The 24597-nt window shown below is 40.6% G+C and overlaps 3 protein-coding genes across 3 annotated transcripts; 2 read left to right on the forward strand and 1 right to left on the reverse strand.

Annotated features, from left to right (window-relative positions):
* Positions 1-525: 525 nt before the first annotated feature.
* On the reverse strand, positions 526-11573 carry LOC134178749 (probable rhodanese domain-containing dual specificity protein phosphatase). Its single transcript, XM_062645638.1, has 11 exons — positions 11425-11573; positions 8330-8389; positions 7412-7617; positions 7266-7310; positions 7151-7182; positions 6980-7078; positions 1330-1452; positions 1119-1264; positions 986-1046; positions 847-924; positions 526-789 (listed from the first exon to the last, which is right to left on the reverse strand). Exons 1-11 carry the CDS (start codon positions 11502-11504, stop codon positions 709-711), a joined length of 1011 nt encoding a protein of 336 aa, XP_062501622.1. The 5' UTR covers positions 11505-11573; the 3' UTR covers positions 526-708.
* A 32-nt stretch (positions 11574-11605) lies between these two features.
* On the forward strand, positions 11606-13712 carry LOC134178750 (heparan-alpha-glucosaminide N-acetyltransferase-like). Its single transcript, XM_062645639.1, has one exon. It carries the CDS (start codon positions 11644-11646, stop codon positions 13504-13506), a length of 1863 nt encoding a protein of 620 aa, XP_062501623.1. The 5' UTR covers positions 11606-11643; the 3' UTR covers positions 13507-13712.
* A 295-nt stretch (positions 13713-14007) lies between these two features.
* Positions 14008-24411, forward strand: LOC134178081 (IST1 homolog). The gene is made up of 8 exons (XM_062644868.1): positions 14008-14140; positions 14204-14280; positions 14343-14446; positions 14521-14608; positions 19452-19535; positions 19603-19716; positions 20607-20846; positions 23916-24411. The coding sequence occupies exons 1-8, from the start codon at positions 14053-14055 to the stop codon at positions 24165-24167; spliced, it is 1047 nt and encodes a 348-aa protein (XP_062500852.1). The 5' UTR covers positions 14008-14052; the 3' UTR covers positions 24168-24411.
* Positions 24412-24597: the final 186 nt, after the last annotated feature.

Consider the following 24597-nt stretch of genomic DNA (forward strand, 5'->3'; position numbering starts at 1 on the left):
AGAAAAAACTGACATATCAACTACGATACTATGTAGCCTTCGTCAGGGTAACTACCTAATTCAAACTAAAATTTTAAGTACTAAGATGTTACGTTTATTGGTCAACAATTAGTAACATCCTGGATATGGTGTCACATTTGTTTGATTCTTCTCTGGAATTTCGAGGTCACGAGTGGTTCCAGCATTTGCATTCTCGATTTCTAAGTCATGATTCCGCTGGTGCTGCACACACAATCAAGAAACCAGCACCAGCTTGTGAATCGTGACTTAGGAATCAGGATTGCAACAGCTGGAAACAACTCGTGACCTCAAAATTCCAGAGAAGAAGCAAACAAAATGTGACACTATATCCAGGATGTTATTAATTGTTAACCAATAAACATAATGTCTTAGTACTTTAGTTTGAACTAATTACTCTGAAGAAGGCTACAGTATTGTAGTTGAAACGTCAGTTTGTTTTATTCTAAACAAAACGATGTACACAGGTAGGGACATTGAGGTTACAAAAATCTAAATAAGAAATAAAGTACTTGAGAAAATTACAGACAAATGCTAGACATGTAATATTATTTTGGCAACTTTGTATTTAATTGGAACAGTTGACTTTCATACCGAGAAAACTCCTAAACATTTTACAGTTTTACAATTGATTGTGTTGTGTTAGACATCAATTGATTTTTGCAGTAGGATAGTGCTCAATACAATTCTTTATTCATCATCAATCCATTTGTAGCTGGATGGCTGGCTGGAATCGGGGAAAGAAATGGTTGTTGTGCCAAAAATGCATTCCTGCAGTCAAGCACACATGGTGAAATTCATCAACTAAGTAATTATACAGCTTCATACTTCACAATTCTGGAGATATTTGAGAAAGCCATAGTTTGGGTTAATAAAAGGTCGTTTAGACTTCACAAAATGATATGCCTACAAAAGATGTAGCTAATATTGTAATAGTTACCAATTTGGATGTGATGACTGACTGTACCTTTTTTAGACTCCAGTTCCTGGCTTTCATCAGGTAAGCTATGACTATAGTTGATGATCGGCTATAAGTACATACACACATTACATTATTCGAATTCTGTTACTGTAGTTGTGAATACTTTGAATGCACAAACCTCATCCCCATCTTGCAGTGTACAAGGACGCAACCATTATTGGCAGATTCATCAATCCCTTTCGCAGTTTTGATGAATTCAGTTGCAACATCAAAGTACACCGAAATGTCAGAATAGGGATAATCATCTACTGGACACTGCAGATACTAAAGATAACAATTAAACTCATGGTCACTAAAATTAGACAAGCTGGAAGATACTCTATAGAAACCTGAAATTCTGCCTGGTAAGGACAGTCGCAGTCATCAGTTACGTTTACAATATGAGTAACACCAAGGTCAGTTAAGCACTGATGTGTTGAAGCAGAATCATAACTTCCCAAGTACAAGAAATCCTAGAATTAACCGATATCAATTTTTGAAACAAACAGTATATTTGGCTATCTAGGCTATGAGCATACTTAAAGCCAGAAGCATTGCTGTAGTTTAAGTTTCTAAAGAGCAAAAATGCAGACTTCATAAATTTACTACTGGTACAGGTCTATCTTTATAAACACACTGCACCTTACATACAGCATCATATCGATTGTGGTAGAGTGACACTTAATTAAACTTTAGAGTAAAGTTATGCTATAGTAAGAGTGTTGAATAGCGAGAGTCTTCAGTCTTCTCATAGCGAGTGTATTGTACTACTTGTTGCAGTATATATATATATATATTCAACCCAAGTATTCAGTCATGAGTACTGAGCCAAGTGCAATAACATTGATTATAGCAAGCTAGTATAGGTATTGAATTTCACTGTCAAGACTTTTGCTAACAGACAGCTATAAGACCTCCTAGTTTGTAGCGAGAACTTTTGCCATAAACACTACTAAAACAATGGCTATGCATTCACATATGTTAGAACACCAATATATATATATATATATATATATATATATATATATATATATATATATATATATATATATATATAGCCTATGTATTGGCCAGTTATCAAGTGTTTGCAAGTGACAGTAATGCCTTGAATGGGTTAGAATGACTTACCTGAGTGATGGATAAAAGCAATAATCTATCAGTACCATTCCCAACAAAGAAATTATGCCTTCAGCTAACAGAGTGTCTTCATAATGCAATAAAATATACCTTAAACTATAAGCAATGATCAGGAACTGAATCGTTTGCGAGTTGTTGGAATGACACTCTAGATAAGAAGAATCTGCAATGTTCCTCAGCGATCATGTTGACACAATCTAGTAGCAACGGGTCTTCTTCTTTTGCCACATTTGTTGAGAAAACGAAAGTTACAGCTTTATTCATCGCTTCTATGATCTGTAAACCCGATCGTCTCTTACATGTCATTTCTCCTAGAGAGTTCAACGAGATCCTCCTTCATTTCTGACTGCAGGACATTTCAGTCACTTTATGGTATTGAAAATAACTTAAGACACTCCATATACAGAGCGATTAGGACTGACTTTGAGGCTTCTAGCAGGTCATCTGGCATGTGAATGGTTAATGCAACTTTGACACTTCAGCTGCACTACACGTAGAGAACTCTTTTCTGTTGACTGAGATAATGTGTTCCTTCTTTTATTATAGATATATGTTGTCTTTTTCTGTTTTGTCTTTTTTCACTTTCTTTACGTTTATTTTGCACCATGTTTATGTGTGCAATGCAGATATAATAATAATAATAATAATAATAATAATAATTATGTGTCGTGCTCAACCAGATCAGTCTGGTTTGTAAAGTCTATTACAAGTACCGGAAGCAAACCCTGCTTCAGAAGTACTTAGACCATCACGGCTGTCTAGAAAGAAGACATGACTTTACGAAGGATCCGAGTAGATCCCAGAAGCACTGTTTTCTGTAAGTGCTGCAGGTTGTGATGACCTGCAATAATGTCCAGCCACCGTGCAATACCTGCTTGCACTGTGCCCAAGCTCCCAAGACCACCGGAACCACCAGTGTTCGACAATGCCACATGCGTCTTATCTCCACTCGCAAGTCGCTGTACTTCACCAACTTCTCAGCATGTTTCTTGCCAATGTTGCCATCAGCAGGACAGCTGATATCAATAAGAAGACAAGTGTTTGTTTTCCTATTTCTGAGACAGATGTCTGGACGATTGGCTTTGATCTTCCTGGCAGTGGGGATGGTGGTATCCCACATCATAGTAATGTCATCCTTCTCCACAAGCCTATCAGGATGATGCCGGTACCATCCGCTCTCCACTGGAACCCCAAAATGGCGACAAACATCCCAGTGACTGATGGAGGCCACCTGATTGTGTCGATCGGTGTAGTCCATCGCTGCCAAAGCACTACAGCCTGCCACAATGTGGTCGACTGTTCCAGGCCAACACTGCACATGCGGCAAGTAGGACTGACATCACGATGTAGAATCTTGAGCTCATGGTACCGAGTCCGAAGAGCTTGGTCTTGAGCAGCAACAACCAGTCCCTCAGTTGCAGCAGGAAGATTTGCTGCCTTTAGCCATCCGTAGGTCTCTTTCATGTCCACAGGCGGTTGCTCAGTGAGATGGCGATACTGCCTGTGCATAGGCTTCCCGCTCCAGGACCGCACACGAAGAGAACTGCAACACGTACGGTAATGTCTCGCATCTGTTTTAGGCGCTTGCTCGAAGCCACCTTCAACCGAGATGGATGCATTCCTGTGTAAGTTCTGCGACTTGTCGTCCAAAGCAAGACTCCTCCGCAGCTGTGCAGTAAACCGACAAGCCATGCGCTTGATCGAGTGTGAAGATTTTCCAGAGTCACACTCCCGTATCATCTGCATGAAAGGATCAGAACTGTCAGCAAGGTAACAGTTCAGCCTCACAATACAAGATTGATATGTCGACTCAATCTGTTGTAACCCCCTACCCCCATCACTGCAAGGAGCGTACAGTCGGTCAACGTCTGCAGCAGGATGGTGGACACCGTGCATAGAGAGGAGCTTTCTGGTCCGTCGATCGAGCTGCTGCAGGTCTGTGCACCCCCAATGAATGACGCCAAAACCGTAAGTGAGAACCGGTAGTGCAAACCCATTGATGGCTAGAATCTTGTTCCGACCATACAACTCAGTGCGGAGAACCACCTTCACTCTGCGCAAGTACTCGCGACTGAGTCTCTCCCGCATCATGCTGTGCTGAATACCGTTACTCTCATCTACACCCAAGTACTTGTAGAGTTGACCCGGTTCCAGACAGTTGATGGTGTCCGTTTTTCCTACCGTCACCCCAGAGTTGTGTCCAGATAGTCTGCCGTTGACAAAGTGTGCAACAGCACATTTGTCCAGACCAAACTTCATCTGGATGTCATCAGAGAAGGTACGAACCGTGTGCAACAACCCGTCCAACTGATCAGAGTTTCTACCATACAGCTTCAGATCATCCATGTAAAGTAGATGACTGATAAGCTGACGTTTGGCAGTCTCACCATGCCCAGTGGTCATCCGGTAGCCGTAACCCGTTCTGTTCAACTCCTTACTCAGAGGATTGAGAGCCATACAGAAGAGAAGTGGAGAAAGTGAGTCACCTTGGAAAATACCCCTCCTGATCTGCATAAGCCTCGTCTTGATCGTACTATTCCCGCAAGAAAGTACCATCGATGTCCTCCAACTCTTCATCACACGTGACAAGAACCCGCACAAGACTGGACTGATCTTATGCAGCTGAAGGCATTGGAGCAACCAACTGTGTGGCACGCTGTCATAGGCTTTCTGATAGTCCACCCAAGCCATGCTCAAGCTCTTGTGCCTGGTCCTACAGTCTTCGGTAAGCAGCTTGTTGATCAACAGCTGATCCTTTGCACCAAAAGATCCCTGTCGACAACCTTTCTGCTCCGGAGCCATGAGATTTCTCTGATCCAAATGCCCTGCAATCCTCTGCCTGATGACTGATAATAATAATAATAATAATAATAATAATAATATTGCCTGTCTTTCTTTCTCATGTTTCTCTAGCTTTATCCACGAGACTATGACTCATTTCAGTCGTTGGGGAGTTTCTGTGGTCTGGCAAACGGTCCGTTGACGATGACGTTCAGTGCTTTCCTGGTGGTCATTGATATCCACTAGGCATGCTGTCCCAATGTTCGCGGTCACCATAATGCCTGCAATCTATATCGAATTGGCTAGTCATTGATCGCCGTATGGACTGCACAGAAACATGTACCCTGCTGGGCTCACCTGCCGGGTTGGTGGGTGCCCAGATGGGGGTAAAGACCCCACTTGCCCATTATGGAGGGGCATAATGACACATAATAAAGTGTGTTCCTTCTTTTATTATAGATATCTGTTGTCTTTTTCTGTTTTGTCTTTTTCGCTTTCTTTACATTTATTTTGCACCATGTTTATGTGTGCAATGCAGATATAACAATAATAATAACAGCTGCGGAGAAGTCTTGCTTCGAACAACAAGTCACAGAACTTACACAGGAATGCATCAATAATAATAACAGCTGCAGAGAAGTCTTGCTTCGAACAACAAGTCACAGAACTTACACAGGAATGCATCCATCTCGGTTGAAGGTGGCTTCGAGCAAGCGCCTGAAACAGATGCGAGACATTACCGTACGTGTTGCAGTTTCGCCGTCTCACTGAGCAGCTGCCTGTGGACATGAAAGAGACCTACGGATGGCTAAAGGCAGCAAATCTTCCTGCTGCAACTGAGGGACTGGTTGTTGCTGCTCAAGACCAAGCTCTTCGGACTCGGTACCATGAGCTCAAGATTCTACATCGTGATGTCAGTCCTACTTGCCGCATGTGCAGTGTTGGCCTGGAACAGTCGACCACATTGTGGCAGGCTGTAGTGCTTTGGCAGCAATGGACTACACTGATCGACACAATCAGGTGGCCTCCATCAGTCACTGGGATGTTTGTCGCCATTTTGGGGTTCCAGTGGAGAGCGGATGGTACCGGCATCATCCTGATAGGCTTGTGGAGACGGATGACATTACTATGATGTGGGATACCACCATCCCCACTGCCAGGAAGATCAAAGCCAATCGTCCAGACATCTGTCTCAGAAATAGGAAAACAAACACTTGTCTTCTTATTGATATCAGCTGTCCTGCTGATGGCAACAGTGGCAAGAAACATGCTGAGAAGTTGGTGAAGTACAGCGACTTGCGAGTGGAGATAAGCCGCATGTGGCATTGTCGAACACTGGTGGTTCCGGTGGTCTTGGGAGCTTTGGGCACAGTGCAAGCAAGCATTGCACGGTGGCTGGACATTATTGCAGGTCATCACAACCTGCAGCACTTACAGAAAACAGTGCTTCTGGGATCTACTCTTCTCCTTTAAAGTCGTGTCTTCTTTCTAGACAGCCGTGATGGTCTAAGTACTTCTGAAGCAGGGTTTGCTTCCGGTACTTGTAATAGAATTTAAAAACCAAAGTGATCTGGTTGAGCACAACACATAATAATAATAATGGCTAGCGAGAATGGCTACCACTCCATGGCCTGGGGGTTCAAACCCTAGTGACAACAGTAAATTATGAAACTTGTCTGTCTTTCTTCTCATGTTTCTCTAGCTTTGTCCATAAGACTATGACTTGTTTCAGTCGTTGGGGTTTCTGCGGTCTGGCGAACAGTCCGTTGACGATGACGTTCAGTGCTTTCCTGGTGGTTATGGATATCCACTAGGCATGCTGTATCGAGTTCACGGTCACCATAATGCCTGCAATCTATATCGAATTGGCTAGTCATTGATCGCCGTGTGGACTACACAGAAACATGTACCCTGCTGGGATCACCTGCCGGGTTGGTGGGCACCCAGATGGGGTAAAGCCCTACTTGCCCATCATGGAGGGGCATCACAACACAATAGTAAGTACAGTATATGCAGACAAATTTACTGTCTGACAGACAGACAGTCTAAGACACTAAAAAGCTAGTACATCTGTATGTATACCTCTATTATCTCACTTGGATAGATGAACTGGACGTCGGGACAAGTAGGATGACCTTCAACAAGAAAGGATTTCGACTCAACAAATGAAGCAAATCCTCCCTAGGTACAAACAGCATTAATTACAAAAACAGCTTTCACAACATTCTACTGTAGTCAACTATGCATGCTCACCTGCAGTACAAATAATGACTTGGTCACTAGTCCTAGCAATATGACCAAGAACAAGAGACAAACTAAATCATTTCATGAGATGACAAGTCTCTGCATGTATATATAGACACTATACCTTCGTTCTTGAGTGCTTTGCAAAATGAGAAAACCAACTCACTACCTGTGTTGTGATATATATATATATCAATGTGTGGCAGTGTAAGAAACAGTATTACAGGACAAACTTAATACATTTTTACGTAAAAATTGTGATCACATTACCTTCATCTTGTGTGTCAGACAACTGGTTACCACCATAAACAACAACATCAAAATGTCTCCTCAAACGAAAACGAGACTTAACTGATGAACTCATCTTAGACTCAGCATACGAAATGGTATGAGACTCATCAGGCTCAGAATCTGAAGTGCTTAGATGTTGAAAAAAGCTAGCCCAGTCGATGTTGATAGCAGTTCTAATGTGCATTCTACAAAATTGTTCAAAAATGTCACCAAACTTTCCAAAATGCAATCGTAACCATTTAGCAATACAATACTAATACCGTACAGACATACTGATTGCCACAATTTGAAAATTAATGCGGGGATTTAATGAATAATGGATTAAGTACACCCTTTGAAATTCATCTATTATGCAAAACAAAGTGTTCCTGACATCATATCTTGACTCACAGGCCTGCCATGTACCACATGTATGCATACCAGGCAGGATTCACTTTCTTGACATTGTGTGTCTGATTTGCATTAAATAAATAGCACTGTTTTTAAAACCTTCAATCTTGTAAATTTCCACTATTTTAATAGTACAATAATTTCCAAAATATTGTATTTCTAATTTTTGGCATACTGGCAGGCCAACTGACAATAACAGACCAATAAGAGAGAGAAAACAGATCAATAAGCAAGGTAGTATAAAAACGATTGCATATCCATATGAATAGCATATTTGTTCAGTAAATTCATCAAACTTCATTAATTAATCTACAAACTGTTCAAGCTAACAAATAGATCAAACACAAACTGTAGGGCATGTCAATTATAGATTTATTCATACATCACAGGTTTCTGACTTCAAACCATTGCAATGTTAACTTAATTAATATGTATACTCTAAAAAGTTACCAATAAACACATTTAATTCTAAACAACTGTGTATATTCGATATACACATGTACATACCTGTCATAGCTCTCTTTAGATCTGACGTCAATCAATACCATGCCAGTTGCAGAAGAAATTCTAAATGAATGAACGAAAGAACAAACACATATGACCACCACATGACAACTGCACTCATTGATCAGACTAAGTATTTATGGTACAGTCATTAATTAATTTCACATCTTCAGAGTACAAAATATACAGTAAAAGTAATATAAGTAAACAGTCTCAAATTTAGCCTTTAATAATAAATTACTTCATAAACTCCACCCTAAACATTACCTAGTAAGTAAAACTTCTATTATAATAATTCTTGCTTTACAACAATTCCTTATATATGCACTACTAATTAAAAGGACATATGCAAATACTAATCCATTGAAAATTTATTTTAGCATTATTTTTTATTTATTTATTATTTTTTAAAAAAAGGATTGAAATAGCTATGGCTATGCATGTCCTCTGCTGTGCATTTCAATTTGGGCATTGAAAAGAAAATATACTCGCACAATTCAGTAGCTCTATAATTTCTGTTCTAGGTATGAGGAAAAACAGACAAACTTAGTGATTCATGCAACATATAAAAGTGTGTGCAATAATATTATACTCTTGTTAGATTACAAGACTATATATAGATTGATGATTGTGCTTCCTTAGCATCACAGGCATCGACAAGAGATTGGTTACAGCAGCATGTTATCTACAGTATATATGCTGTAAATGAGACTGAGCAATTTTAGCTAAGGAATAATACCTCACAAAATAAGTACAGTACAATCGGAGTATGTTTATTAATTGCCAGTATGACATTGAAATTAATATTCTACATTGGTTAATACGTAGTGTACGTATGTCCAGTGTATGTTATTGCACCAAATAATTTGAGTATGACATCAATATATAATTATAATAACAATTTAACTAAACAAACAAATTACATATATGTTAATGTAATTGCATAAGTTATGATATTTTGCTAGAACAAATGACACAAATAAATTATTCACAAGTGATATAATAAAATTATTTCCTTATCATTGCAATATCTTAAACTATCTGCTTTTATCAAGCAATAGAATGCAATAATAACAAAAAATACGAGTTAATGTGCAATCATTAGTTATTACCATTTGTTGTCACCACAAGTTGTGTACTCAATCAAAAACATAAAAAATCAAGTTTGTAATGACAGAGTCAGACATAGACATATGTGCCGCACTGTGTGTGTGTGTGTGTGTGTGTGTGTGTGTGTGTGTGTGTGTGTGTGTGTGTGTGTGTGTGTGTATGAGCGCATGCACCTAAACCTAAAAAACCTAAACATTAAAAGCTGCCAATTACTGATTACACCCCCAGCTAACAGCTAGGCTCCTGTGCTCTACTCAGGAGAAACTCTGGGCCTGCATTAGTAATCTCCTGAAGCCAGGCCAGGTACTCGCAGGAGCACCGGCTTGTGAAGCCAAGTGTAGTGTGAGCATCCATAGTCTCACCTGGACCCCAGTGGCTCATGTCACATCACAGCCAATGGCTATAGCTGCTTTAGGTCCCCAGTCACAGACAAGGGACTCATGTATACTCTTAAGCTAAGAGAGACAATTGTGTGTGAGTTTCTTGACCAAGGAAATTATGTCATAGTTCACCATTACTGTGACGTGAACTTGCAACTCTAACGGGTCCCGGATTTACACACTCTGTTGGATGACTCTCTAACCAACTGAGCTCTAGTATCTAATGTTTAGAGTTAGGCCACACACACACACACACACACACACACACACACACACACACACACACACACACACACACACACACACACACACACACACACACACCTGTTAAAATGCTACTGTAACACGGTCACGCTTGCCTGTAGAGGCAACAAGTGCAATGATGGAATATTTGTGATTGCTAGGATTTAAACAATCAAACATCTGTGTACACCGTCAACCCTCCTCTACTCCTGAACCATCGGAAACAGTGTGAACACTGGATTGCACCCTGCTGTTCCCTTACAGGTTTCTTTCTCTCTTCCACACACTTGTGTCTCGCTTTATCACTCTGTCTTCTAAAGGTACTAGAGCACACCTCACACATCACATCCCTGACTGCCACTGAAGCACATACCCCCAGTCTCTCTATCCAATGTTCCAAAACCATCACAACACTATGCACTCCGCACCATGTATATATACTCTCGTCCTCACAATCTCATCATACCATTCCTCCACTGATACTTCAATGTCTTTATAAAGTCTCTTCTTATCATATCTCTCCATCTCTTCTTTGGACTACATCTGAGGTGGGGTTGTGGCAACTATCCAAATAAGGTTGATTTCAAAATCATTCTATGGTCTGGGATCCTTGCTAGATGTCCCAACTATATTCCAACCTTCTTCATTTTCTCAGATACAGTCTCCTTATCTCCCCACCTCCTCAATTCTGCCATTGTGATGTGCTCAGACGACTGTTACGTGTTGGAAATGCTCAAGATATAGTAACTTTTAATGCATCAATGGTAAAAGGTGTTCAGCTTCTTCTCTTGCTAGTCAGCGCCTCCCCATGGTGACCCCTGGGCACAGTGTTTTCACTTTGTGAACACTGGCTAAAGCTGACTAGTCTTGGAGTCACTCAATCTCGAGTACAGAGTGTCGAATGATGGCATCACTCATCACTCAGTTCATGCCAAGGCTTCCCTTGTGGAGCTTTCGCAATATAAAATTAAAATGATGCACATAAACCAAGTCATATACGTGAAAATTGTGCATGACATATGGAATCACACACGCGCGCGCACGCACCACGCACACAAGCACGCACGCACGCGCGCGCGCGCGCACACACACACACACACACACACACACACACACACACACACACACACACACACACACACACACACACATCGAAAAAGAAGAAATGTGTGCAACAACCAACGTTAGATTTACTCCTCCACAAACTAGAAACAGAAGATCGATATCCCCAGCAGATATCTGCATGGTAAGTAGTATATTTACGCGAATTCATAAATTGAACTGTGAGTGTCCCACTAAAATAAACAGTCAAAGTACTACAATAATTGTAGTGCAAGTCTGATATCGATTCAAGTGTTTGCCTACTTGTTGAAGAGGTCGCTAGCTGCTAGATACGCAAACTCGCTTGACAAACAAAACGGCTTCGAACCAGTAGCAACTGCCATCACAAACAACACTTCCTTGCGTGAGCTGCACTGTCTACACGCGCGACACGTGTGGACATCCAAGTTCGACAAGCTAGAAAGTACCCGTATATACCGATTACGTGGGCTCGAAATTGCAAAGTAGGTGGAATAGTAGAAAATGGTTGTAATGAGTTCGGTGTACGTTCTCTTGCTGCTTGCTATTTCGTGTTTCTCACAGTACCATGGAGCTGCAGGTAGTTCGACGGACAAATACACGTTGAACTACACGAAGAGTCACTTGCGAGTTAACGAGGCCGCGTTGTGCCTGCTCAATTTGCAGAACGAAACCGTAACGATCAATATCACGTACGGCAACTGCTACAGATGTCGAGGACGCTTGTTAGTCAACAGCTCGAGGAGCATCCAGAACTGCACGTCGATTGGAACGAATCACGGTTTCACTCTGTTCGTTCGTGACGCCAATGGTCGAGTGAAAGGTGGCAGTTGCGCGTCGCAGCAGCTGCCGTCAACGATAGAACCGAAAGGTGTAGTGAACGTAATGGTTAGTGGTAATGGCACGTGTCGTTATGAAAGTGAGCCAGGCACATGGCCATATATGCCATTGATTGGACTCGTCTGCATTCTGTTTGCCGTTGCGCTTGCGTGGAACTTGGGGCAGGTGGTGGTCGTGCGTATGACACGCTCTGGCTATAGTATACCATTTCAATCAGTCAGGTCTTCTGCTGGTATACAGCACAGTGCAACTCGAAATCGAGACAATTCTGAAAATGAGAACATTCAATCTGGAGGTGCATCGGGAGAAACACAGAGACTGGTGACTATGCCATCCTCGACTGCACAGCGTCCGCGTCTTCGATCCCTGGATACTTTTCGCGGGCTGTCTCTTGTTATTATGATATTTGTGAATTATGGAGGTGGTGGATACTGGTTCTTTCAACATAGCAAATGGAATGGACTCACGGTTGCTGACTTGGTTTTTCCGTGGTTTGTCTTTATTCTTGGTACATCAGCTGCAATATCGTTGAACTCTCTTGATCGACGGGGTGTTAGTCGTTGGAGGATGCTACTGAAAGTTGTCCGTCGTTTTGTTATTCTGTTTGCACTCGGTTTGTTTCTTAATGGTACCAACGTGCTGAGGACTTATCGAATTCCTGGAGTGTTACAACGTTTGGCTCTCAGTTATTTAGGCATCTCACTCTTACATCTTGCCTTTGCTTCAAAGCGGGATCGGAACACAGACAAAGTGTTTGCTCCTGTTAGAGAGGTTATTAATCATTGGATTGAATGGGTTGTTGCTGTTATTCTTATTATGATTTGGTTACTAATCACATTTCTTCTTCCATTTGACCACTGCCCGCCAGGGTATTTGTATCCAGGTGGTGAACTTGGTGACTATGGCAACTACATGAATGCAAGTAGTAATTGCACTGGTGGAGCTGCTGGTTACATCGACAGGCAAATCTTTGGTATTAAGCACATCTACCCTACACCAGAATGTGTTCATCTTTATATGACTGGTCCATTTGATCCCGAAGGAGCTCTTGGTACTCTCACATCAATCTTTCTTGCATTCTTGGGTCAAAATGCTGGTCGTATTCTTCTTGTGCATCCTGATGATAAACGTCGATTAATTCGTTGGGTTTTGTGGGGCATCTTTTGGGGAGCCTTGGGAACGGCTCTCTGTGAAGGAAAACAGAATGGCGGAGTCATCCCAATCAATAAGAGTTTGTGGTCTCTGTCGTTCGTTTGTGTCATGGCTGGGACAGGGTATATTCTTTTGGCATTACTTTATTACATCATAGATGTGAAGAAATTGTGGATGGGTGGACCATTTGTTTTTCCTGGAATGAATTCTATATTGGTGTATGTTGGACACGAAATGGTGCACAGATATTTCCCATTCAGTTGGGATGCTCCTCAAGAGCAGCTAGACATACTTGCACAGAGTTTTGTTGGAACGTGTCTGTGGGTCATTATTGCATACTACTTGTATGTCATAGATTTTTTTGTTAAAGTGTGAAGATTATCTTGTTGATTTCAGTTTTTGCTCATGATTTGGTAAGAGGATAACAAACCTCTTCTAATGAAGCTATGAAGTAGCCAATGCAGATTTGCTGGATTTATTGCCATAATTTCAAACATGAACGTTCTTGACAGCTACAGCAATATGCTTTGATTACCATTGTCTAACTAAGGAAATAAACTGCAGTGTCACTGTGTGCCAAATAGTAGATCATGTCATGAATACAACTCATCTTTACTCTGTCTTGTAAATATTATCCTCTAGTTATGTCAACCAATGTGTGGAAGACTTTTGGGAATGCACAGTCCGTATATTTGAAAATGTTTGCATTGAATGCATTGAATGCCATTGATATGTACTTGATACCTACATGAATCATTGGTAATTGTACAACGTAAGCGCGTAATAGATAAATGGGTAGGTACAGCAGCTCAGCACAAACTAAAAATAGATCGAAATGTAATGGCTATATTTAGATCCTACCTAGCACGTGATTGGTGTAGGTCACGCAAGGTTGACGTCATACTGACGGAAGATTTCTCGATGTTCGGTGGAGGATTTCGTGCCCAGAAGCTGCGAGTCAGTCTTAAACTTGCTATTAACCGCTTTAAGCATTTGGAGAAAAAGAAGAGTACGGGTTTCCTTTCGGTGTTCAAATAGTTTGTCTGTGGAATCAAAGTTTTGACTTTTATAGCTGAAAATGCGTTGAAGGCTCGGAAAGAAATTGCGGATTACTTGGCTCAAGGTAAAGATGAACGTGCTAGAATTAGAGTAAGTGCCTTTTTCCAATCTGTTGTTGTTTGTGACGTGTACGTATGTCATTTCTTGTAAAGGTAGAACATATAATTCGTGAGGACTATCTAGTTGAAGCAATGGAGATATTGGAGATGTACTGTGACTTGCTGCTGGCTAGATTTGGTCTCATTGAAACAATGAAGTACGCAAACAGTGGCAATTGACTTGCTGCAAACCGTCAGGCTGTCTGTAGTTAGTAAGTTGGTCTTTCTGTAGGACCTGCGATGACGGTCTCTTGGAGTCAGTTTGTACTCTAATTTGGGTTACCCCAAGGCTATCCACTGATGTAGCTGAATTGAGACAGGTCTGGGTTTATACAATCATTTGCAATTCATTGTTTGTCGTTCTTGGTGGGTTGCAACATATATGTAATTTGTGGGTTGCAACATGTAATTTGACAGTTTCACAGTGAAATTGAAATTTAGCTTAGATGTTTAGAAATTCAAAAACCTAATTGTACGTTAAATAGTGTGAATATCAGTGGGTTTGGAATTGTGTTTCACAAGTTTAATAAACTTGTGTTTTAATTGTCCTATCAACTCATAGTCAAGACTACTGGTTTTATCACGATTTGGTGTTGTTGCAAGATATCGTACTAGTAATGTGACCATCTTGCAACTTACTGTATTGTCACAAAATCCGTGCTTATTTCTATGTAAGCCGAATTGGAATTCAGGCTAATATTTAAGACAGGCTTATATTCAAAACAGGCTTAGATGCTATTTGCACATGATAAGGTATAGACATGACAACCACATACCACTTGAAAAGCAAGATTCGTTAAAATATATAGACATGACTACCATGAGATGCCAGTTTCAAGAGCATCAGCTGAATCTTCGTCATCATTGCCAGTGTCATTGAACGCTGCATGCACATGCCAAAACATGCGCATGCACGTGACCGCATGCGTATGCATGCCGTGCGTCTTGAACAAAAGATCGACTTCTAAATGCGACTGGCTTGTATGCAAGACAAAATCTGGGAGGTTAGACTTTTTTAAGCGAAGAAACAAATGGCATAAGCATTAATTAATGCTTTTGGAGCTTTGTGCAAATCCGTTTTTGTTGACCAAAATCTAACTGCTAAAACTAAATGGTTTGTCTATTAAGCTTGTGTATATTGGCTATACTCCTTTATGGATCGGAGATTTGGGTTTCTCACGAGTGCCATTTACAGAAGCTTGATACATTTTAGCATAGACTACTTAACTTAATGCATACAAATTGCACTTGGAATCTCCACGAAAGAGCAATGGTTCAAACATCTATCATTGAAGCTGATCAGACAGCGATGGGAAGACTCTGGAAGTATAACATGAAAGGTGACTAAACACCAACTAATTAGAGTGGCTTTGGCCATCTTGCCAGAATGCCAAATCAGCAGTTCCCAAAGATATGCTTTTTTTGCTGGTTGCCTCAACAGCGGCCACAGGGTGGGCCCTGGAAGAGATTGAAAGATGTCATTTGGAAAGACCTGAAGAATTTGGGATTCCTGAGGAGAAATAGTTTGATTTAGCAAACAGTTCCAGAACTGTGTGGTGTAATGCTTACTGCACAGCTCTTGAGTCGGCAAGATCAGAACAACCTACTCTGCAAATACAATGTCAAAATGTCGCAAGTGTAGTATAGAACGCCGGAAACTGATCCACCAACAGCAAGGCGCAGTCCAGTTTACTTTGTGCAAATGATGGTTCTTGTTCTGAGGCAGATATACTGTTCCCAAGTATCTATCTGACTTTGTTCTTCTTTTGAGGGGTAACGTGACCAGTCTTTATTATGGCAGCAATACTGGAGGAGGAAGGTGTGTGTGTGTGTGTGTGTGTGTGTGTGTGTGTGTGTGTGTGTGTGTGTGTGTGTGTGTGTGTGTGTGTGTGTGTGTGTGTGTGCGCGCATGCGTGTGTGCATGTGTGCATGCGTGCGTGTGTGTGTGTGTGTGTGTGTGTGTGTGTGTGTGTTTGTGTGTGTGTGTGTGTCCTGGGACGCATTTGAGAAAGATGGGATGCAGATTTCAGACAGCGGAATGTATCTTTTTATGTGCATTCTTATCTAATACGAAGAGGCACTAAACGTAAACTCTCACTTCCAGCTTACAGTTTATTCGGCATAAGTTTGAACTCAGAAGTGAGTAATGAGGTAAAGTTCACACCAGGTATGCTCTGCTCATTGTGTCGAAATATGTCTTCGATATGCAAAAGTTTTACCCTTTGGTTTTCTTTGTAGGAAGGGCTTAGATAACCTAATAAACCTAAATGAATAATTAATGAAGCAGAGCAAGACGCGTTGCTGGCCCTTCAATGTCACACTTTCAAATGCCTCATTTCTTGTAAATCCACAAATTTTCGTATGCATTTTATTTTGTATTGTTCGTACAACTCCTAAATGTACTAAATTAAAATTCATACTAAATTTCTTGGATGACAACTGTTATTACAAATCACCACTATGTTGATGTTGATGATGTACAGTACCACAACACAAGATCCAACTGAACAATACACTGGTTTTACAACGACAATAGACCAAAATGAAACTCTACGTACAACATGTCCAGTTTGCAACGTTATGATGTCACTCAACTCAAATTGTTTCTGAAAGTACTCTGACAGACAGCATCTAGCAATGACATCAGCAGAAGATGAACCAGACAGTGACAGTTTGTTTTTTCGAATTAGTCCTAATGCGAACCCCAATACTACGCTTCGGTTGACGACGCAGCTGCTGTCTCGCAAGGCATGCAAGTAAAAAAGTCATGATCACTTTTTTGTCCAATGCTGTCCAAGAAGAAGGCGTCTTGCCGCGACCTTTTAATGCTAGTTGTACCATTTCTTCAGGCCGTCGGTTTGATACCAGTAACTGTTGTGATTCTGTGATTCAACAATTTTGCAGACAAGTGCTTGCCCATGTAACAGTCCACATTCTTCAGCGACTTGGGCAATGGTCAGCCTAGTCTTGGAGTCGTAGACGTTCTTAGCTGCCGAGTGATCTCGATCCAGAGCTTCCTCTACATAACTGTGATTCTCTTGTCGGGTCGCAGATACTGCTCGCGATCATTTTGGTAGTGGTAGTAGTTCTTTTTTATCTTTTGTTGTGAGCCAAGCATGGAAACCACTTTGCTTTAGCTTAGAACTCATCACGTATGCTGACGCACGTAGAATGAAACAGTTACCATACTAGCGTGCACTAAAATTCTTCGTTAGAGCCCATACGAAAATAATATGCGTACGAAAGGTCTTCTGGTCAAATGTATGAAAATAGTCACGTATGAAAATTTGTGGATTTACAGTAGATAGGTAATCGTACTACAGTGATGGCAGATAAAGCAGATGGAGTGCATGCATGGGAACGAAAAACGGCAACGCCAATCCTGGATGCTTTGAGCGGGAACTCAACTGTACAGTGTGTTGTCAAAATTTAGTGTAATTGTGAGATGAAAGACAAGACGAGGTCAGCCCATCACACTACCAACTTTGGCCACTCCTATTTGAGGATGGGGCTGAATGTGCACAATAGACGAGGATGCATGTTTGAAGGGGATTAGGAAAATCTCAGGGGGTAACCCTAGGGTGAATGCACTAGTGTTACAGTGATACCTTTTGTGGACCATTATTACTTAGTATGCCAGTTGATGTGGTGGTGTCTTGGCATGCTTTCCAGAGGTATGAATGTCAACAATCTCACATGAAAGTGAATGCGTCCAGCCCCCTTCTCATGCTCTTCATTAACCCGAGGCAGAGCTTCTGGTTGCAGTAGTGAGTCTTGTCGACGACCTAACGAACCATTAGACGGATGTGAGCAGAACGATAGATGGATGTGGGCGGTATTACGGTATGGTTGTATGTGCTGTATTGTCACGAGAGCGTATATGTCAATTGTCCTGGTAATTCCTCGGAATTTCCGAAACAGCGCCTAGCCAAAAATCACTGATCTTTTAGAAACTGTTCTCATTTACAGCCCATTGGCCGCTAATGAGAATCAAGATTGTGGTGCGTGTGATTCGACGTCGCGGCCCAAAGTTGGTCGATATTCTGAGGCTGTATTAGTAACATGTATTGTTATACTACAGTGCACGTACAGGTTTGGCAACCAGACAGTTGGCTTACACTGTGGATTAAAGAAGGAACCTCTAAAGAAACGCCTTATAGAAGTGTATACATAGGAAGGCAGTCTGGTCTGATTGCACTCCTGAATTTATAAAGACTTAGTATGCAGGACGTTACAAGAGGTCTGGGTCTCACACTTGCCTACTCTGTGATACTCAAGTCAATGTTCCAATTTCCAGAGTTTCGTATGAACCACTCGGGCACCTATTGAGAACGTATTTTCTTCCATAAAAATCCCATTTTCCATATTGCTGCCTTGAGCACTGTTTCAGAAAGTCCTGGTTAGTTGTTTCTAACTAAACAAACACAAGTGCTTCATTGTTTTGCGGAGTCAACCCAAAGTTACAAGACAAAGTAGTTGCATAAATAGGGCGAATTGTGTTATCCGTGTCATAACCCATTTCTTCTTCGATAGAGTGCTGATTTGCGAATGCGGTGATCGAATCTAGTAGGCGATGTGTGCTACAGGAAACAGAGCGCTCACTAACGAATACAGCCAAACAGTGCTTGAATGCCATTGGACCAGCATGAAAGTTAGCGAAAGTATAGTTTAGGTGTACGTTGTTTGTGGTCATGTGATCTTGATGTGTAATCACGCATTAGTCCAAATGGCCTAGCATTGAGGCTAAATAGTGCAGCAACTGCATGTTCCGTAACCTAAAAGTTAGCAGCCAAGGGTTTAGCACTTTAGTGTTTTATTTTGTTAGTGGTTATAGTTGTCAATCATTGACCATTTTCTTTGTACACAGTGAGACTTTTAATAGGCATATTCATTTGTAGAGTTACCTATGTTGTTACAGTGTATGGTTTCTTGAAAATCAGTTTTAGCTGTTGGCATGTGTACTACTGAATGCGTAATTTTTACATTAAGAAGTTATTATTGCATGCTTATGTGCCATGCATTAGGCATACCTAAGTAAAATGGTGGGCTAGAGCTGCATTGGTCAGCAATGTGTGTTGTGTTTCTGTGAATGAATGAGCAACCAATATATGGTGTCAAGATTACACATTGTAGTACTTTGTCTTTTGATTGTGGTGTATGCAGATTTCGGAGCAGTTGGCTCTGAAATACGGAAAGCCATTTGCAGATCAAGCAAGAGCAAACAAAACCAATTCAGTGAATGAAAGAGTATAACAGTGTTGTTTCAGTTATTGTTATGTTGTTGTTAATTAAAGTAATTTGTATTTGTAACAAGATTGTAGAAAAGATGAGTGTGCAAGCTCCACGTCGTTCACTAGTAGAGAACTACCTGGTGGAAATTGGAAAGAGCCACAACATTCCATATGAGCCTGATCCAGCAGCTTTTTTGGTATCAGTTGAAGTTATTCATATAAATAATACGTAGTTAGGTTGCACTGTCATCTGAGATAACTTATTATGTAATCAGTTGCATGTTCTGGGCTATGCACACTTATTTTTCTCATTATTTTTCTCAGAATTTGATTCTTATGGGTATTAGATGTGTGCAGCAGGAGAGTTTGAAACTGATAAACCATTGGTATAAGGAACTGCATGTGATATTATGTATTTCTGAGTTATTTCTTTATGGTTGCTGTTGATCTGCCTGGAAGTGAATGCTTGTTGACTGATAGAAGGCTCAAGTTGTAGTTACAAATTTTGAAGCAGTTGTACGACTTGCAGAGAGTGTTTCCTAACAGGGGACAATAGTGTGGCTGTGTGTGTGCATGCGTGCGTGTGGTTGTGCATGCATGTGTGTATTTATGTTTGTGAGTTTGTCATGCTAGAAGAATGTAAAGCAGGCAGAAAATTAAAAGCTGGAATTGCAGTGTACTTCAACTGCACACCTAGGCAAATATTTTTTAACCAGATCAGATAATAGTTCTGGAAATCTGACCAGGCTATGTTATGAGAATAACAGTTGTCAGAGTGCTGCATGACCACAAAAGGAGATAAATAACATAGGCAGTACTACTGTCAACACAGATTAAATCATGAATATTGGAATTTGATTGAATCTTGTAGATGCAAATACTTGTAAGTGTTTGAAGCAGCATATTGAAAGAAGTTTATTACTTATCTGCTTAAAATGAGGTACGCGTTAGCAATCTAAAATTTGTGTGGAATCGGTAACCTAATTAATATCAATTAATATTATAGTTTGCCAGGCGAAGTGTAGTTTAGGTTACCTAGTTGCATGGCAATGGTTTAAGTATAGTGTGATTGTTTTATGATTATTAGGATGATGATATTGGCTTATTGGAAGAAAAACTGGACTTTGGAGGCGAAGGAAACAATGCTGGTGGAAGAAAGGGTGGGGGAGGAGGAATGAGTGGAGGTGGAGGAGGTGGAGGGGATGTAAAACACAGTAGTGCCTTGCCACCCGCTCTTCCATATCCAGTGGCTGCTGCCAACCCAGCGTATCCACCTCCAGTTGTTAGTCAGCCTTACCAACCTCCTTCAATGATGCCACAACCTTCTGTAAGTATTGTTGTGTATTAAGCTTATCTACTGCAATTTCTTATTACTGTAGATCAACAAATTATAAAGTTTGATTTAGTATTTTTGCCTATAATCACGGCCTTTGCAGAATGCTGAAATTTAAACAGTGGTGTTGATTTCTCCAAAATGGCATTTGTAAGTGCACTCTGAATTGCCATTGCTTTCATATAAGAGAGCACTTGTTGGAATTGAAGAGTCCAGGTATTTTGGTAGTGTTTTACTTCTCTTCCAGCTGTGGGTTAGCTCTAGCAAGCCACTAGTACTTTGCTATGTACACTGTACTACGTGATGTGTCACAGGAATACAGCCGTGTTATATAGGATATACAGTATGTATCTGACACCACAATACCAGCCATGCAATGAAAACAAAGAGGTGAGCTGACGATTAGAGCACAAGAAAATGTCGGCTATTCATCAGACTACTGCTTGACAGAAAATTACTGTATTGGTGTCAGTCTACACTGCTTAGTTGCGTAGACATAAAAATCTGACATTGTTTACAAGGCAAACTGACAAAATTAGTCTTGACGAAGTTTTGTTGATTTACAGTAGTCAATGAGTAACAGCAAGGTTTGTATAGGCTGTAGTTGTTTTGAACATTTAATGGCTTTGTTGAGGATTGAAGAAGTTTTTGTTTCGTCAACATTAGTCACAGATCCTGTATTGTGTGTGTATTATGTCAACTTTAAACCTTAAACTTCCATATCATTTATAAATGTAACCAGTTCTAAGCAGTGGTTAATCAAGTGGTCAATCAAGTGGTCTACGAAAATGACATTCATTTTCATATTCGTACAGTTAAACAATAGCAGACCCTCTATACAATTGTTAAAAGGCCAGAACATTTAGATACAGTGCCAATATCGTATGGTGGCACTGTCCAGATTATGGGTATCATTGACTTTCTATTTATAGCCTCCTCTAAGTGTATTGCTAAATTACCATGTGAGCATAAATTTATAAAACAATTTCCGTTTTCTAGACTTAAAATATGTGTATTGTGCACACTGACCGATCTGGACTGTGATCTTTTATATATGTTTGAAACTGTATAAACAGTATGTGATTTTGGCAGAATACTTCAGGAAGCAGTACAGGTTATGCTGAGAGGAACATTCCGTCGACGAGCAGTAAGCTAAGAGCCTTGCTACCGTCTTTACACAAATTCAGCTAAAATGCTGGAAGTCACTTGAGAGACTTTGTCTAACTGTTCTGATGATTCAAAACCAGAGCAAAGTACAACAGTTACGTTGCCGACTTTCGGGACCCCTTAGGCTGTCGTGAAGTATGTACACTGTAGACCCGGTGCGAGTGTGGCATGAGGAGAAAATGTGCTCATGAGTTACAAAACGGGCGTGAATGCACATGCAAGGCTGAAAGGACTAACTGCACTACATTAAATTTTGTGCGCTTGCACTTATCATGTGACATTGCTTACCACATGATCATCGTATGCGCTCTATATATGTAGATATTGCTTAAACCTGGATTCCTTTAAAACATAACCTACTTGGTGCCTTCGACCTGAGGAAAGGTGATGAGTTGGTTTGCACGCAACCTGAACGCTACTTCAACAATAAGATTGCAAAATTGCTCCCGTACGTTTTCCTCATTTGTAACAGTGACTATGCTCTCATATCCAGCTTTGACTTTACTTTTTTAGTTCAGTCCAACCTTCTTTCTTGATTGCGTAGCTATGCAATCAAGTTTGCAGGGGTGCAACCACACCTAGTTCAAGACGATGGAGTGTCAGTTTAAACTGAAACTGCAATGACTGTGGATTGCTTATGAAAAGCTTTTCTTCCATTCTAAAACAAACAATACCAGAATGGACACATTTGCAGCATAAGTAAGAGTGGTTCAAGGCTACCTAGAATGATTTCGAAGTGTCAATGTAGACAAGGTATGAGACTGTACTTACAGCAATCATTACTATCACTATCATTTCTATCTGCATCACTGCGGTAAAACAAGTACACAAAGTTAGTCAAGTTTCACCTAATACATGAGCATTGCATCTTTTTCAAAGCCAGAGATAAATAAGAAGGAATGGCCAAACGATTTAAAGCTTCTGTTTGTCTGTCAATCTGTCTGACTATTTTCTAACAAATAATGCATCTATTCAAACTGTCAAGCCAACAAAGAATGATCAAAATTGTCGTAATTACCTGAATCTATTTGTGCAAAACTTGCAGAAAACTGGCTTAATTAAAAGAAAATTTTTTACATAGAAATTTCTGTAAACTAGAGATGACATTATCTGAAGACTAAGCACAGTGTAGCACAAGTGTCAGAAAAGTTCTTGGAACAGGCATTTCACAGAATGACTTTTACAGTATACACAGAGTATTGGGAGATTACCAAGAAGTTAACTAGGTTTACTGTTAGTGAGAGCCAAATATGACTGGCCATAGGAAGGGAGAAAGGCCTAATTTGGAACTTCTGTCTACATTTTTTACCATAATTATCTGAGGCATGAAACGCCTAGGTATAGTAGTGCAGGCCGATCACATGATGTACGACCAGCTCGACAACTTGCTAGGCAACCGTGTAACACATGACCAAAAAATGTCCCGTATGTTTAATATGGTAGACATGAATCAAGCTGCATAGCTATGGCATGCGGAGGGTTTGCACTGTTGTGGTTTTTCATTATAATAGAGTTTTGTAGCAGGACTGATGGTAGACTTACTAAAGAGATGACTGATTATAGATTTATTAACTATATTGACCAGCAGAATAGCATTCTAATTGGCCAGTAAGTAGGGCATAACAGCCAGTTTGCCCTATTGCCGCTATATTTGACCTGTCACAAATTGATTGACATGATGCAAATTTAAATTGCAATTAAGAAACTGGTTTGACAAATGACAGTATGTATTTGATGTGATATGTAAGGGGAACACATCACTCAAATTTCTAAGAGTAGAGTAATTTGTAAAGCTGAGTGTGGTCAAAGTTCTTTTTGTTCAGAATATGGTAACTGTAGTCCACTTCTGCTGTACTCAGATTTGCTGTTGTTAAAAATGACTCCTTTTATTTGTAGCATAATGCTTCTCCTCCTTACTCCGCAGCAGCAGGAAATGGACCTTTTGTTGTACCTGGCTCTCAAGGTCCATCATCATTGCCTCCTCCAAGCTATCATGCATCTTCTTCACCAGCTAGTATACCACCTTTACCGCAAGTGCCGACCAACAGTTTGCCCAAGCTAAGTGTTGGTTCTGGAAGCGCTGGAGGAGAAGATGTGGACTTCGATGAGCTGACAAGACGATTTGAAGAGCTAAAAAAGAAGAAGTGAAGTTACTGATGCTGTCTCTCATTTTTCAAGTATCACACCATTAGGATTTAACAACAAGATTATGTACCTAGAGTGATGTGAGTGTGTTTATGTTGATATGGTAGTGACATGATGATGGTAGTTTGTTAGCTGCTGGCGTAACCAACAGTTTCAACAGGGGCTTGCAAATTGGCAGAGGACGGATATGATCCTCTAATTGTAGTACCATAAATAACTAAATGAATAGATAAAGTAGGTGGTTGGATACATTATCATTCTCCAGAGTTAGTTTATAACACATTGTATGATGTTATGTTATAATGGTACAGTACAGTAGAACCTTGCTAATCCAAACAGCCCTGTGCCAAGCTCTGTTCGGATTAGTGAAGTTGTATGGATTACAAAAACACGTAACCTCAAAGGTCCAGACCTCATCTCAGACACCCAGACC

The sequence above is a fragment of the Corticium candelabrum genome, chromosome 4, assembly GCF_963422355.1.
Source record: "Corticium candelabrum chromosome 4, ooCorCand1.1, whole genome shotgun sequence".
Classification (NCBI taxonomy): Eukaryota; Metazoa; Porifera; class Homoscleromorpha; order Homosclerophorida; family Plakinidae; genus Corticium; species Corticium candelabrum.

Coding starts and splice junctions, on each gene's coding strand:
- LOC134178749 (XM_062645638.1), bottom strand. CDS start 11,504: ATGGCAGTTGCTACTGGTTCGAAGCCGTTTTGTTTGTCAAGCGAGTTT. Junction 7,618..8,329: donor TCTAAAGAGAGCTATGACAG/GTATGTACATGT, acceptor ACAATTTTGTAG/AATGCACATTAGAACTGCTA. Junction 1,453..6,979: donor ATCCAAGTGAGATAATAGAG/GTATACATACAG, acceptor GGTTAATTCTAG/GATTTCTTGTACTTGGGAAG.
- LOC134178750 (XM_062645639.1), top strand. CDS start 11,644: ATGGTTGTAATGAGTTCGGTGTACGTTCTCTTGCTGCTTGCTATTTCG.
- LOC134178081 (XM_062644868.1), top strand. CDS start 14,053: ATGTTCGGTGGAGGATTTCGTGCCCAGAAGCTGCGAGTCAGTCTTAAA. Junction 14,141..14,203: donor GCATTTGGAGAAAAAGAAGA/GTACGGGTTTCC, acceptor TGACTTTTATAG/CTGAAAATGCGTTGAAGGCT. Junction 14,447..14,520: donor GGTCTCATTGAAACAATGAA/GTACGCAAACAG, acceptor GTCTTTCTGTAG/GACCTGCGATGACGGTCTCT.